This window comes from Terrapene carolina, unplaced genomic scaffold, assembly GCF_002925995.2.
Source record: "Terrapene carolina triunguis isolate 2854851 unplaced genomic scaffold, T_m_triunguis-2.0 Scaffold210, whole genome shotgun sequence".
In the NCBI taxonomy this organism is placed as follows: domain Eukaryota; kingdom Metazoa; phylum Chordata; order Testudines; family Emydidae; genus Terrapene; species Terrapene triunguis.
Genome location: NW_020664561.1, coordinates 19573804 through 19590619, shown reverse-complemented (window position 1 = coordinate 19590619; position 16816 = coordinate 19573804). Strand labels below are relative to the sequence as shown.

At 44.2% G+C, this 16816-nt stretch overlaps 1 protein-coding gene across 2 annotated transcripts in view; it reads left to right on the top strand.

The window, feature by feature from the left end:
* LOC112118229 (BMP/retinoic acid-inducible neural-specific protein 3) overlaps nucleotides 1-16816 on the top strand; it is a 299851-nt gene that overhangs the window by 198525 nt on the left and 84510 nt on the right. For both annotated transcript variants that reach the window (XM_024216458.2, XM_024216460.2), the window contains 2 exons: nucleotides 7117-7222; nucleotides 10783-11019. In XM_024216458.2, coding sequence (XP_024072226.1) covers nucleotides 7117-7222; nucleotides 10783-11019 — 343 coding nt within the window. The remainder of the gene's footprint in view (nucleotides 1-7116; nucleotides 7223-10782; nucleotides 11020-16816) is intronic.

The window sequence follows — 16816 nt, the reverse complement described above, 5'->3', positions numbered from 1 at the left end:
AGGTTGAAGGGATAAGAACCATCTGGTCACCCTTGTGTTCTTCTCCTTGTTCCGCTGCATCCATTGAAGAGGGGCATGGTCGGTCATGAGGACAAATCTGCGCCCGAGCAGGTAGTAGCGCAATGTTTCCATGGCCCATTTTACAGAGAGTCATTCTGTCTCCACCACTGCATATTTTTGTTCCCTTGGAAGGAGTTTCCGACTGAGGTACAGAATTGGGTGTTCCTCCTCCCCGACCATCTGTGATAGAACGGCCCCCAACCCTACTTCCGATGCATCCGTCTGCAGGATAAACTCCTTGGTGAAATCAGGGGCTATCAGTATGGGGTTACTGCAGAGGGCAGTCCGTAGGTCTGTGAATGCTTCCTCTGCTGCGTCAGACCATCTCACCAGATCAGGTCCACGGTTTCACTAGGTCTGTCAGGGGGCTTGCCCTTGTGGCAAAGTGGGGGATAAATCGTCGGTAATACCCCACCACACCTAGGAACGCCCAGACTTGTTTCTTGCGACTTGGTCGGGGTCAATTTTGGATGGCCTCTAACTTGTTCACTTGGGGTTTTACTAGACCTTTTCCCACAATGTAGCCAAGATATTTGGCCTCTGTAAACCCTACAGCGCACTTGGCAGGGTATGCTGTAAGGCCAGCTCATCTGAAGGTATCGAGGACTGCCTCCACCTTCTCCAGGTGGGTTTCCCAGTCTGGGGTATGAATGACCACATCGTCCAAGTAGGCAGCAGCATAACTGTTATGCGGGAGTAATAGCTTGTCCATGAGGCGCTGGAAGGTAGCTGGGGCCCCATGTAGTCCAAAAGGGAGGACAGTATACTGAAAAAGACCCTCTGGTGTAGAGAACGCAGTCTTTTCCTTTGCGTCTTCTGCAAGGGGAATCTGCCAGTACCCCTTTGTCAAGTCTAGGGTAGTCAAGTACCGGGCATTACCCAGACGGTCCACTAGCTCATCAATGCGAGGTATGGGGTATGCGTCGAACTGGGATACTTCGTTTAGTCGCCGGAAGTCGTTGTAAAATCTTGTGGTGCCATCAGGTTTGGGAACCAGCACGACTGGGCTGGACCACTGACTGTGGGATTCTTCGATGATCCCCAACTCCAGCATTTTTTTTACTTCTGCTTTTATTTCCTCCCTTTTTGTCGCTGGCACTCGATAGGGCCTCATTGTTACTCTGACCCCAGGGTTCGTGACGATGTGGTGATATGTCTCGGTTGTTCGACCCGGTTTTGTCGAGAACACATCTTGGTTCCGGAAGATCATCTCAGACACCTCATTCTTCTGGTCTGGTGTTAAATCAGGAGACACTCTCACGTGGTTGGAAGGCTTGTTTTCCTGGGTTAGGTCTTTTTGGACCGTTGTGCATGCCTCTTGTGCATGCCAGGGTTTCAGAAGGTTAACGTGATAAATCTGTTCTTGTTTTCTGCGTCCTGGCTGCCGCACCTTGTAGGTTACTTCCCCCACGGGTTCAAGCACCTCATAGGGCCCCTGCCATTGGGCCAGAAGCTTGCTTTCTGCTGTGGGTACCAATACCATAACCCGATCCCCTGGTTGGAACTGTCGCACTTTTGCCTGGCGATTGTAATGGGTTCGCTGGGCCTCCTGTGCCTTCTCCAAATGTTCCCGTACAATCGGGGTAACCCGGGCTATCCGGTCTCGCATCTGCATTACATGCTCTATTATATTTCTCCCCTCATTGGGTTCCTCTTCCCAGATCTCTTTGGCGATATCCAGTATGCCACGTGGGTGACGCCCGTATAATAACTCGAAGGGGGAAAACCCAGTTGAGGCCTGTGGTACCTCCCGGATAGGGAACATAAGGTAGGGTAGTAGGGTTTCCCAATCCTTCCCATCCCGACTTACCACCTTCCTTATCATAGCCTTGAGGGTTCGGTTAAACCTTTCTACCAACCCATCAGTCTGCGGATGGTAGACCGAAGTTCTCAGAGTATGTATATGGAGCAGCGTACAGATGTCCTTCATTAGCTTCAACATAAATGGGGTCCCTTGGTCGGTTAATATCTCCTTCAGTAGCCCCATTCGGGCAAAGATCCCCTCCAGCTCTTTGGCTATAGTTTTAGAGGCCGTGTTCCGCAGGGGGACGGCTTCTGGGTAGCGAGTAGCATAGTCCAAAACAACAAGTATATATTGGTGGCCCCGAGCCGTCTTCTCCAGGGGTCCCACTAGGTCCATGGCTATTCGCTCGAAGGGGACCTCTATGATGGGAAGGGGTACTACAGGTGCCCTCAAGTGGGGACGGGGACTGTGCAGCTGACACTCCGGGCAGGAGGCACAGTACCTCCGCACTTCTTCATGTACTCCGGGCCAGAAGAACCATCGTAGGACTTGTGCCAGGGTCTTCTCTACCCCCAAATGCCCCCCAAAAAAGATGACTATGAGCAAGACTTAATACAGCGTTCTGGTGTTTTTGAGGTACTAGGATCTGCTGTACCTTCTGCCCCTGTACTGGTGCAACCCGGTATAAGAGATCCTTCTTCATTATGAAGTAGGGTCCTGGTCCCTGGGTTTTTCCTTCCATGGGGACCCCATCTATTTCAGTCACCTCCTTCCTAATGTTGTCATACCTTGGGTCTTCTGCCTGGTCCCGTCCAAAATTTCCTCTCCCGGGGCTAATCTGCCCAAGATCTAGGGCCCCAGTCTCTGTTGCCTCGACTGGTTCAGAAGCATTAGGGTGGGGGTCAGACTCAGCTGCTTCTCCCTCCTGTGTGGCCTCCTTTTCAGCTGCACGGGTCCGCCTACTTACAAGAGCGACCCTCTGGCTTTGGGTCAGTATTCGGGTTCCCAAGGTCTTAGCTGCCCTTCTTTCCCTTTTTGTCTTTCTACCCTGTCTGGGAGTGGAGAACAAATGTGGGGATATTTCAGAGAAGATTGGGGGTTGACAGTCTGCTGTGGATGCCTCACCAATTTTAGGGTCCCCATCTTTCTCCAATCCCCCTACTGGGAGTAAGTTTCCAAACCCTGGGAAGTCCCTCCCTATGAGCACCGGGTATGGGAGTTTAGGGACTACACCTGCTGCTACCTCAGTAGTGGTCCCTTGGATCTCGATTTTTACTGCGATGGTGGGGTAGTAACTAACTGTCCCATGGACACATGTTATCCCCATACGTTTAGCCTGCAGCAGCTGACTACGCTTCACGAGCTTCCCTGAGATAAGCGTGATAGCATTCCCCGAATCAACCAGTGCCGTGGTTCCTACCCCATTTAGTTTCACTGGTCTGGTATACATATGTGGGGTTAGTGAGACCCCCACAAGGTGGATTAGGGAGCATGGATCTGCCCAGTTCCCCAGGTTACACTGCATAGGCTCCTCAGCATTGGGACACTGTGCAGCTATGTGTCCCCACTCCCCGCAGGCATAACATCTGGAGCCCTAGGCGTTCCCCGGTCTCTTGGTTTGGGCAGTCTAACATCACGATCCTCTTCTCCCTCAATGCTCCGACTCTTTGTGGCCTCTAATGGGCCTTCAGCCTCTCTCTTTTTCCACCTGGGCCCTCCTGGTGGCCCAGTCACCCGAACTTTAGGGCTTGGTGCTGCTAGTTTAACCCGGGGTGCCTCTTCCTTAACTGGTCAGGTCAGCTCCCTCGCTGTCCTTCCCCTCTCTACCAGGGCGACAACCTCGTCATAGGTGGAGGGTTCGTTCTGGCTTACCCAGGCACGAAGGCCTGGTGGTAGTTCCCTCATGTATCGTTCGATGACCAGAACCGCTAGTATCTCTTCCGGACTCCGGGACTCTGTTTGCAACTATTTTCGTGCGAGATGGATGAGGTCATACAATTGGGACCGCGGGGTTTTGTCTTCCTGGTACCTCCAACCGTGATACTGCTGGGCCCGCACTGCTGTCGTTACCCCAGATCTGGCCAGGATCTCTGCTTTCAGCTGGGGGTAGTCTGCTGCAGCCTCTTCAGGCAGATCATGGTAGGCCTTCTGGGCCTCCCCACACAGGAATGGGGCAAGGATGCCAGACCACTGATCTCGAGGCCAGGCCTCCCGTAGGGCTGTCCTCTCAAAGGCCAGAAGGTATGCCTCTACATCATCCTCCCGTGTCATTTTCTGCAACCAATGGCTGGCCCGTATGAGCCGCATCCCATCATGGCCGCGATTCAGCTCTGTAAGGGACTTTACCTGGTTTACCAGTTCCCGCAACATAGCTCGGTCTTGATCAGCCTGGTCCATCAGCAGGCGATTAGTCTCTTGCTGCAGCCGTACTGCCTCCTGTTGGGTGGCCGGCTGGACATGGGTAGCCTCCTGCTGGGCCGACATAGCTAGTATCAGTGCTCGGACTACATCATCCATTGTGGTGGAAAAAAATAAACCCTCTCCCTTTTTTTTGTTTGTTTTTTGTTGTTGTTGTTGTTGTTTTAAATCACCCTCCTTCTTCCGCCGCGCTGTGCACCCCAAGATCCCACTGCTGACACCAGTGTGACAAAGTTCCTCCTTTATCTTGGTGGGTCCTGCGCTTATTGGTGGATTTTCTTGCCTCAGAGATTCACCATGTGGGTTGGGGAACAGCCCAGAGACCTTCCCCTCTGAAAGAACCCACAGTCCAGGTCAATTGGGAGGTATGGGGGGAACCCGGGCCCGCCCTCTACTCCGGGTTCCAGCCCAGGGCCCTGTGGACTGCAGCTGTCTATAGTGCCTCCTGTAACAGCTGCATGACAGCTACAACTCCCTGGGCTACTTCCCCATGGCCTCCTCCAAACACCTTCCTTATTCTCATCACGGAACCTTCCTCCTGGTGTCTGATAACGCTTGTGCTCCTCAATCCTCCAGCAGCACACCCTCTCACTCTCAGCTCCTTGTGCCTCTTGCTCCCAGCTCCTCACACTCGCATCACAAACTGAAGTGAGCTCCTTTTTAAAACCCAGGTGCCCTGATTAGCCTGCCTTAATTGATTCTAGCAGCTTCTTCTTTGCCCTCTACCAGACTCCTGTACCCCACTGGTCTGGGTCTGTCACATTATTTTAAGCGTGGATCTTGAAATCAAGTTCCCCAACCTCGTAAGTTAGGCTCCTTCTCCAAAAGCTCCTAAAGTAACATAGCTGGGGTAGATTGCAAGAACAGTTGTTTGTATTAGTTTTGTTCTAGCTTCTCCTTTCTCTTTCTTCCTGCTCTCAGATGGAAAGCCAAACAAACTCCAGAGCCTAGTTCAGTACTGCACCTGATATGAGCTTGGAGCAGGACTTGGGTAGGGGGAGAAGGTAGCTTTACACAACCTTTTCACCTTCTCTATCCCAAAGGTGTTGGTGGCTTCTTTGGCCTCCCTGTGCAGGCTAGAGAAGTTTGAGATGCTGCCCAAATTACCAACAGCCCCTCTGGCCTAGTTCAGCATCATAGAATAACTGTAGTACAGCAGCATGATAGCCATGGCCCCATAACCCTGGCACACCTCCTTGCTGGGGAGTTCTTGCAGTGGGGTGGCATAGAGACAACTACACCTACTGAACCTCTAACAGCAGTGGAATCCCCAGAGTCTGGGACTGACAGGTTTACACTGGCAGAATTGGTGTAAAGGGGCCTCAGTAATGAATTAGGCTCCATAAGAATCAGGTTTTTTTTGTTGTGTGTTAACTTTGTATTCATAGGTTAGGGACCCCAACTAAAATAAAACAATCACCATTGTAAAAAAACAAACAAACCTGAATTATACTGTTTTATTTTTGTCTTTCCATGCCTGTAATTAATTAAGAAAAGCAAAGTCCTAGGTGCTTGAATTAACTCTACTAACTGCACTAATGTCTAAAGAAAAAGTGGTAGTGTGCATTAGAGATTGAAAACAATTTGGAAACAAAACAACCTGAACTTTTGGCTCAAATGGAAATTGCACTTCAACTTACTTTTGGTTAGAAGGAGAGTTCAACTTAATGAACAAGCTAACAGTTCTTGTGCATCAAGATGTCAGATGGAATTGGAAGTAGAAATACCCAGGGGAACAGTCTCAGACATACTGGAGACATCACAAGAATAGTTTTCTCACAAGATTCCTATCCTCAGTTATGGATTCAAGGCTCGATTGTCAGTTTACAGTCTATCCCATAGGGAGGGGCAGGAATCATTGTGCTGCCCCTGAAAAAGCTCAGGTGGTGTTGGTAAAAACTAGCGGTAAGTTACCAGTTCCTCTGTGCAAGGAGGAAATGGGGCAATTGTGACTCCTTGCCTCAAAGGGCTGCTGCTGGGTATCTAAGTTAGGTACCAACCTTTACTCAGAGCTGGGCCTGAAGTCACGATCTAGCCCTTAACATAGTTTTACAAAGCTTAGAAAATATCTTCATGTTACTGCATAAAGTATGCAGAATTACTCACTTTGGCTGAGATTCTTTTCATAGCCATTAATTAAATAAACTTCATGTCCCCAGTCCCATCTCTTTCCTTCCAGTGCTTCAGCCTCACACCCCATCACACAGCCCCATCTGGAATTATCGTGCTTTGATCAGTTCAGCTGTGATTTGACTCTGTAGTTAGACGTTGCTGGTGCCTCTGATTACAAACAGCTTGAATTTCTATAGGAGACTGGCCTTATTTTAGATCATCTCCTAATTGAAAGGCATCCAACGAGTTCAGGAGCTTTTGTAAGAATACTTCATAAAAGGTAACACTAGAGTTCAAAAACCTTATTTTCTCCTAAGTTACATTGAAATAAATCAGGAGCCTATCCACTGAAGTCAGTGGAATTAGTCTTGTGTAAGACTGGAATGAGTAAGATCAGAATCAAGCCCCACATCTCTAGTGCAGAGTTTGCTACAGCTTTGCGCACTGGTATGAGAATTAAATTTGGTGCAAGCTATCGTCTAACTTAAAGTGAACTCACATTAACACTCAGCCATGAAGAAATGTAACATGCCTTAAGTTCTTGGGCTGATAAAGCATATTTTAAGGAATCCCTTGCTATGGAAATGACACCAAACATTTTAATATTACTGGTAAAATATTTGTAGCGATACTTTTACCTGATAAAATGAGAGAATGTTGCATTGTCAGCGTACAAAATGTACAACCTGCTGATTTGGATGGGAATTTCATTAAACAAACTCTTAACGCAGTAGCTTGTTTTGTATAATGTAGCAAATGGTTTTCCATTCCCTTACCATTAGGTAACAGAAACCCGGACTGGTCCTCTTGGCTGCAGTAACTATGACAACCTAGATTCTGTCAGTTCTGTTCTGGTTCAGAGTCCTGAAAATAAGATTCAGTTACAAGGTACGTAGGTGCAATTTTGTTATTTTTTTATGGAACAGGGGATATTTATTTTCTCTCTTTTAACCTTTGCTGCCCTCATAAAAGGTCATTTCCCTATTTTTTTGTCCAATAAGCACATTCTGGACAAAGTGAAGGAAGTGTCAGTAACTCCTGTTGTGTTTGCACTAGAAACAATGTCAGTACTGATCAGAAAATAATGTAAGTCTGTTAACATTTTACAGCCTTATTTAGCAATCAATCATGTATGCACTCTTTACACAGCCAAAACTTCAAAAGTGTACACTGAACAGGAAATGACATTTAGACCCATTATTACATCCTGGCTCATTTTGAGTAGTTCCAATTGAAACTGATGGGACTATTTGAAGAGTAAATGTAGGCCAGAGTTTTAAAGTTATATAGGTGCCTAAAGATGCAGATGGGCACCTGGAGCCAGATTTTCAGAAGTATTTAGTTGCCTAGTGAGATTTTCAAAAGAAAATAAGCTTGTTAGGCACTTACTTGCAATTAAAATCAATGGGCGTTAGGTACCTATCTGCTTCTTCGGGTGCTTAAATACACCTCTACCCCAATATAACGCGACCCGATATAACACGAATTCAGATATAACGTGGTAAAGCAGTGCTCCAGGGGACGGGGGTGGCGGGGCTGCGCGCTCCGGCGGATCAAAGCAAGTTCAATATAACGCGGTTTCACCTATAACGCGGTAAGATTTTTTGGCTCCCGAGGACAGTGTTATATGGGGGTAGAGGTGTATCTTTGAAAATCTGGGCCGTAGTGTCTATGGCAAAAGTACCCGAAAAGGTTATGTGCCTAAGTCCCATTAAAATCCAGGAAACTGAGGCATCTATCCTGCATAAGAACTTTTGAAAATCCCATTAGGTGCTTATGTGGATCTTTAGGTGCTTAAATGCTTTGAAAAATCTACTCATGCCTAAAACCCTACATCAGCAAAGGTGGCAGAATCTAGCCATTAATCATTGCTTTTATCAGTTACACAAGGGGTACTGTGTATAGATGCTCAGTATTATTGCAGCTAACAGACCCAATTGTAGTTGCTTTACTCATCTGAGTAGGCCCAATCACATGAGTGGGATTACTTGGTGTGTAAAGGGAGCAAGATTTGGCTCATTTTGCAAATTAAGGCTCCAGCCCTGCAAACACTTGCTGCTAATGCAATATCTACATGTGCAAGTAGCACCCCTAATTTCCACTGAAATGCTCAATTACTACTTGTATTAAATGTTTGCAGTATCAGGCCATAAATTGGCAGAATATAATATAAAAAGTGTTTTTCAGTTATCAAGATAGACTATCAGGATTATTTTATCTCCCTGTTGAATATGTCCACATTCTTTTTTCTCCTACATCTGTCTGGCTAGCTGTTTATGAGGACATTAAGGACAGCATAGATTAAACATCACATGATTTTTTTTTAAGGCATAAAACAATTGGATAGATGATGTTATTTACGTGGGGGCTCACCTCTTCCACTGTGTCTCCAGAAATAATCTGCCATTTTGGAATGCTCTTTGATCACACACATTTTTCAATAAAATAGGTAGAAAAGTGGTTATTACGTCAATCAAAGACAGATTTGATACATGCCATTGGATTACCATTAAAATCATAATGTTATTGCTACTTAAACTATTTTATATTTAATGTAGTCATGTTGAACAAAGGCTCGGGATTGCCTACTGAGCTTTTCTTTTCACTTTACAACTTCAAGACTTTTCAGAAGTATGTCGATATGTTTACAATCATGCCTAAGTAACAACTGGTTTTAGCAATGGCATCAGTGTTCTCAAACCATTGTGGTATGGCTTTCAACTTGCAAAATTGTATAATATTATTATTATTTATTAATATATTAAAAACAAGGAATATTTTCCTGTGAACTTGAACAAGCTCCTGTCTACTAGAGGCAGATATAGTCAATAACCTCTTATCTATGGACTAGATTATGATACTCTTATTCACACTGAAAAGCAATTTGCTCCGCAAGTATTCCCATTGATTCCAGTCAGACCGCTTGTAGAGTTAGATACTTTTCAGTGTTAGAGTATCACAATCTGGCCCCAAAGCTTTGGCAAAAGATTAATATTAATAAGGTAGCTGGCTATATTTTATTGTTGCTGTTTAATATTGTACCTAGCATGACTGACAGTCATAACTAAATTAGAATTCAGTAATTACCATATAATCATGCTACTCATTGGCATCATGCAAATAATACTTAGTTATTATAAAAGTAGATCTTAATTTCCAGTTGCAAGAATTCTGGATAATTACATATATTAAAAAAAAACAAATAAGATGTATTTAACTGTGAAAGTGTGTCTTGCACTTTCACTTTTTCAGAACAAGGGGTGGGATTTTCAAAAGCACCAAAATAGTTAGGAGCACAGGGAGATTTTTTCAAGGGCAGGGGCACTTTGCCCCAACCCGCACTGACTTTCAATGAGAGTTTGGGGCCTAACCCCCATTTGTACCTCTGAAAATCTACCCTACAAGTCTCATTGACCTTCAGTGGGACTTGTGCTCCTAACTCACTTAGACATTCTGAAAATCCCTTCCGAGACATACAAACCAGTTTGGCGGTAATCATTTTGGTCCTGATCTAATATCTCCTGAAGTCAACAGGAATCCTGGAATAATAAATCTGGCCCTATGGGCCCAATCCTGCAAGGTGCTGAGTGTGCCCCCTTGAGGCACTCCCAGTGAGAACTGGGTTCTCAGCACTTAATAAAAACAGATAGCAAATCTTCAATTGTATTTTGTGCAACATCATCGAAATACAGTTGACAATGAATCATCATACTTATATTTTTGCAGACTACTATTAAGACACCAAACACCTACATAAAATGATAAAAGAATGAAGCATAAGCATATAAATTAAAAAAAGGGGTGGTGGTTTTAGCTCATAGTTTCTGTTCTTCCTCATTTGTCTTCACAGCTTTATGGACAGATAATTGGAATACATTAGACATCACGTTGTGAAAAGGAAACAACAAAAATGTATTAAGAATAATGTGTGACTACACTTTTTTTCCTGTTTGCTTCCCTTTCCCCCTGTCTTTGGTTTCTCTACATCCATTTTTCCAAAGTTTACATTAACTGCTAATATCAAGATTGTAATTCCACTGCATTTTTTTTGCGACAGAAAAGCCCGTATGACTCTGGCTATTTATTCATCAATTCTTAACAATGTAAGGTTGATATAATCCATCCCCCACACCTTCTTTTTATACTGACAGTCTCCTCAGAAGGAAAGTACTCCAGTAAACCCTCTATCTGGAAAGCACCGGTTACTAGGATTGATATTCTGAACTCAGATGGAAATAAGGAATTCATCTGAGGTTAAGCCTTGAGAGAGGAAAAATACTATAGGGTGGGAATGCTAGACAGATGGGTAAATTGACCTAATTAGGCCACATAGTTTCCTTCTGTATCTAAAATGTTACTTTGTCAATATTATATGTAGATTGTTGAATCTGTTTGGGTCAACCCTATCTCACATTTAAATGAGGTTATTCCTATTTTATTTTCTAAAGGTCTTCAGCTCATCCTGCCTGAATATCTGCAGGAGCGTTTTGTGCAGGCAGCTTTGAGTTATATTGCCTGCAATTCAGAGGGGGAGTTTATCTGCAAAGATAATGATTGCTGGTGTCAGTGTGGCCCCAAATTCCCAGAGTGCAACTGTCCGTACATGGACATTCAAGCCATGGAAGAAACCCTGCTTCGCATAAGTGAAACCTGGAATGCTTACAACAGCGAATTTGAAGAGTCAGGTGTGATCTTTTAAAATATTTGTATTTGTGTTACTGAAAATCACAGAATTTCCTTAACAATGAGGGGTGAGCCTTTGAAGCCCCTGGGACTATGCATGTGCTTAAAGGTAAGCATATGCTTCAGTGCTTTGCTGGATCTGTGCCTTACTCATTATAACTCCTTGATCCCTATAGGACAAATGCTACCCCAACCTCCAACAGGTAGTGGGGACACTGGAATTATTTTTGGATTTGGGCAGGCTGCTCAGAGAATATTTATCTCCTGTAAGTGGTTAAGCCGAGCTCCGTGCGGGCCCTTTCCATGGCAGCGTGAATGAATATATGGGAAGGGGAGGAGACAGATCAGAGAAGGGTCAGCATTGGCCAATTCACTGTTAAATAGATTCTAAGTCTTTCCTTCTGCAGCAGAAATACACTAGAAATGCAGCTGTCACTATAGCCCACCTCTGCTCTGCAGCCTTAAGTGGAAAATTCCTTCCACACTTCCTACCCCCACTCTGCTGTTGAGATCCACCCTGCCCAGCTGGAATATTTGGGCTGACCACGGGGATTGGATTTGCCCCTAAATTAACATGGACTTGATGACTCATCCATGTAAGAATTGGTACTCCAAACGCTTCTCTACAATCCCCTGAGGACTGTTTAAACTGGACTAGTTCTATCTCATTCCCCCAACACATTCTGTGTCACACTGGCTTTCTTCTAAACATCAGGGTTTGTTTCACACACCATTTCCCTCCTTCTCATCCCCAGGACTTCCAGTCCCATAGAGAATGGAAACTGCAGGTAAAATTGGCTTCTGAACAACTGTTTTCACAACTCATTCGCTCAGTATTATCAGGAACAGCTGTCTAGCCAGCTGGCAGGAAAAGGAAGGAGAGCTCGGGGAAAAAAATTATCAGGCAGAAAAATAGAAGTGAAGGGATGTGAGGGAGGAGTAGAGAAAAGTAGAAATTGTAGAATGAAATAAAATGTATGGCAGACAGGAAAGATATAGTCTGGGGGTGACAGGACTGAGAAAAAAAGGCAATGCAAGAACAGGAAACAAGGGGAGAAAAAGTCTGAACATTAAAATGCTTGAGTATAAATGGGGGGTGGGAATTTATAAGTACTATGTTTTCTATATTCATTATTGTAATGAAAAATACCCTAATTTCTCTTTGACTAATCAGAATTAATTGAGGCTGGGGAATTGTTAATCATCCAACTCCCACTGACTTTCAATGGGATTTGGATGCCTAAATCTCTTCGGCTCTTTTGAAAATGTCAGCTCAAGGCCCTAGCATTGGTCCTGCTCCTGAAATGAGGATGTGGACCATGGAGATCTGAGAGAATGCCATGAATCAAGCATTATTTAAAATATTCATATATTTGTTTGTTGATGTTTTATAAAGCATCCTTCTTTGAAATTCCTCCATTTTGGCATCTTTGTACATTTCTGAAATCACACCTTCACTTAGAACATTATACATCAGTACAATTACATTGTAGGTACTGACAAGCTGTAGTTTTGCCTACCCATATATTGTCCTGTTTGAATGGGTGATGATATTGGTTAGAAATTCACGAATGACAGATGAAGCCACCTGGTAACAACAAGTGCCTTGATTCGTTTCTGTCTGAAAATATTCTCGTTTGAGCTGCATTTTATCTATAGATGACTGCACTTCTTTGAGTGTCCACCCTTGGGACATGTGCTGACTTGTGCCAATGAATGGTGGAGCCTTCTACTAGTAGTGTCTGTTAGAGTTCTTGTGCATCCCATTTTGCCCCTCCCCTCAATGCTCTAGCATGTTAGTTTAGTATTAAGTGTTTGTAGTTAGACAGTTATAGTTACTGTTGATAGCGGATCCAAAAACCAAGAAGTATGGGTTCAAGAGATGCACTCTATGTCCTGTTGCCTTTCCAGCATTGGACACTCGCACTCTCTGTCTGAAGTGCTTTGGAGAAGGGCTTTCTCCTTCTAGCTGCAGAAACTTCACAGCACAAGCTAGAAACAAGAGGCAAAATAGCCTTCAGTCCCTCCTACTACAGGAAGCCTCATCAGTTAAATCTTCCAGGTCAGAGATTTCTAAGGCTCCAGACAAAATGGATAAGAGGCTTGAATCAGCTCCAGTACCCTACAGTTCTAGGATGCCTTCTATTCTAAACTATCAGGATCTAGCTCTAAAGACTGGGCACTCTCTGATTAAATCCACAGATCTGATTCCTACAAGGGTACAAGTCCATCTGTGACTGAAACTCCAGATCCAAAGATCTGAAGAAGGAAAAAAAAAAGTCAAAACAAAACACTTGTCAGTACCTGGGGCCACTCCCCATACTGGGGACTCAGTCTCTTGGACCATGAACATGCAGAGCTGAAGAAGCGATTGGAGTCATAAAGATATGGGGTCATCTGACCATCCTTTTATGTCAGTTGTTGGATCTGAATACTACCCCGGCACTAATACTGTCTGTTGTTATAACTGCACAATTTCACTCCAAACTCCACTCCTCAGATTCTGTTGGATCTTTGCAGAGACAAGGGAAGAGACGCATGGATAATGAAGCCTGCAGTGTCTCTCCCTGCTCACAAGAAACAAAAGGTAGATACTTCACCACCTGGGTTGTTGCTTATGCTTCCCCTCCACCCGCCTTGAAGACCTACTTTCTCTCGTAGGAGAGCTGTATCACCTCTTTTGTAGATTTCCACATCAGTGGTATCTCCAATTGTCTCCTTGTTGGATCCGGGATATTTAAAACATGTCCCACCAGCTGAAATTGGTAAAGATTGGTGTAGAGAACTATGCATGCTTTTAGTAAGCATTATGTGATAGATATCTAAACTGGATCAGGTGCCCATTTTTGGCAGATCAGTTCTTTAATCCTTATTTAAATTAAGGCTCTTTATCCCCCCATCATACTCTGATTACCGTTGACTAAACCTTCCCAAGTGTGGGAATATGCAGAGGACACTCGAAGAAGAAATGAAGGTTATTTACTTGTTCTTTGAGATGGACTCTGCATATCCACCGTTCCAACCCTTCTTCCCCTCTAAGGAGCACTAGTGTCATTAATGGTGGAAAGCACTTAGGTGCGTTAATGGTGGGAAGAACTGACATGACAACTGCTACAGTGCTCCCTTTTATAGCCCCATCCTGAGAATGTGCTGGAGTGATAAGGGGAGTGGTGAGAGGGGGCCTCACAAGTGCTTTAACAGTCACTAACAGTAGAAGGCTGGACCATTCAGTACATATTCCAAGTGTGGGAATATGCAGAGTCCATCTCAAAGAACCTCAGTTACAAGTAAGTAACATCCCTTTTTGTTTGTCTCAGACTGTAAATGTGTTAAGCTGCTACATATCGTATCTCTTATGATACCACGTTGATTTTGCTGCTGAATATTTAGGTCAATGATAAGTTTCCCAGTAAAAATAATGGCCTCTATGGTATTGCAGATTTTCTTTTGTTACTGCATCTTACCCAAGCAGTATTATTTATATTGCAATAGCACCTAGAAGCCCCGCTCATGGACTGGGACTCCATTGTGCTAGCTTCTGTACAAAGACTGTTCTTGCCCCCAAAAGAGCTTACTATCTAAACACCTCTTCTCCCTTTGTTGAGAAGAATAGTGACTTTGTTTAATAAGGCGGAGATTCATCAATGTGGTTATGAATAGATACTTTCCCCTGGATGTTAACCAACAGGAATGTTTTGGTCACTGCTCTACAGCCAAAATGCTTCTGAAATAAATGTAGTCAAACTTTACTAATTCTGGGTCACTGAGAACGAAAATGATGCTTAAAATTGTTGATTGGCTGTAGTTTTCAAGATATGCTATTGGGTCAGTATATACGACCCTTGACTTGGGAATGGCGGAGGATAAGTGAGTTATAAAGGGAAGGGATCTCAATTTAAACCAGAAATGACTAAAATACATCTTTGACTGGATCTATGAATAAATCTATGACTGGGTTTGGACAGTACTTGCTTTTTAGGCAAAACAATGAATGATGCAATCTGAAGCTGGTATTGCATCATACATGATATGAATTGCATCATATTATTCCTAGAAGTCATGGATGATGCAATCATAACGAAGCTTACATCACTCTGCTGAACAAATTGCCCTATATCAGCTCTAGAAATCATAGTGTCGTGCTCTCTTATTTGTCAGTGTTTGATTTTGCAAAGGGACACATTTCTGTTTAGCCAAAGTGAGCAGAGATGCCTCGTACTGGTGTGAACAGTGCAGATAACTTCTGCTATGTTTGTGGTGAAGTGACTTTTGCATCACAAAAGCGCAGTATAACCACTATGGTTAAGAAAGCCTATCACCTTTATTTTGGCTGCAAAATTGGAGATCAGGACTCTAATCTTGTGGCCCCACACATATGCTGCAACACTTGTGCAACAAATCTTCGCCAGTGGTTGAACAGGAAAAGGAAATCTATGCCTTTTGCAGTGCCAATGATTTGGAGAGAGCCAACAGATCATACCAGCAATTGTTACTTCTGCATGGTGCCTCCAGTTGGGAAAGGTGTGTCAAAGAAGAAAAAGTGGACTGTGCATTATCCAAACATTCCATCAGCTATACGCCCAGTACCCCACGGAGAAGGACTGCCGGTTCCTGATATACCAGAATCATTCTCACTTGAGTCAGACGAGGAAGAGGATGAAACTTCTGGTCCTGAACCATCAATGTCACAGGACCCACATTTTCTCCCATCCTCCTCCTCTGAACCACACCTCATAACACAAGGTGAACTGAATGAACTTGTCAGGGATTTGGAACTACCCAAGAGTAAGGCAGAGCTGTTGGGCTCCAGACTACAGCAGTGGAATCTCCTGGCAGGTGATGTTAGGGTTTCCATGTTCCGTGACCGTCAAAAGGATCTTGTCCCATTCTTCTTCATGGAAGGTGATCTTGTAGCCTGCAACAACATCGATGGTGTGATGGCAGCCCTCAACATCGTTCACGATCCAGATGAGTGGAGACTGTTCATTGATTCATTGAAGACGAGTCTTAAAGCTGTTTTACTGCATAATGGCAATGTTTTGCCATCAATTCCAGTTGGTCACGCAGTCCATATGAAGGAAACCTATGACAACATGAAACAACTTTTGAGGTGCATAAACTATGACCAACATTAGTGGCAGCTTTGTGGCGATTTGAAGGTTGTTGCTCTCTTGCTTGGTTTGCAGACTGGATACACAAAATACTGCTGTTTTCTCTGCGAATGGGATAGTCGTGCAAGAGATTCCCACTACATCAAGAAAGATTGGCCACTCCGACCATCATTGGAGCCTGGGAGGAAAAGTGTTCAGCATCCACCACTTGTTGAATCAAGGAAGATTTTGTTACCACCCTTACACATCAAGCTGGGTCTGATGAAGAACTTTGTCAAGGCCATTGACAAAACACAAGCAGCTTTCAAGTACCTCCATGGAAAATTTCCAAGGTTAAGTGAAGCTAAGAAAAAGGAAGGTGTCTTTGTTGGTCCTCAGATTCGTGAATTTCTTCGAGATGATACATTTGACCATGCACTGCGTGGCAAGGAAAAGACGGCCTGGAAAGCCTTCCAGTTAGTGGCAATAAATTTTCTCGGAAACAACAAGGGAGACAACTACAGATTGTTGGTGGAAAACCTCCTCAAGGCATACAAAAGCCTTGGTTGCAACATGTCACTAAAGATACATTTTTTGCACTCTCATCTAGATTTTTTTCCACCAAACTGCGGAGCAGTGAGCGATGAGCACGGCGAGCGATTTCACCAGGACGTTGCAACAATGGAGAAATCCTATCAGGGCAAATGGA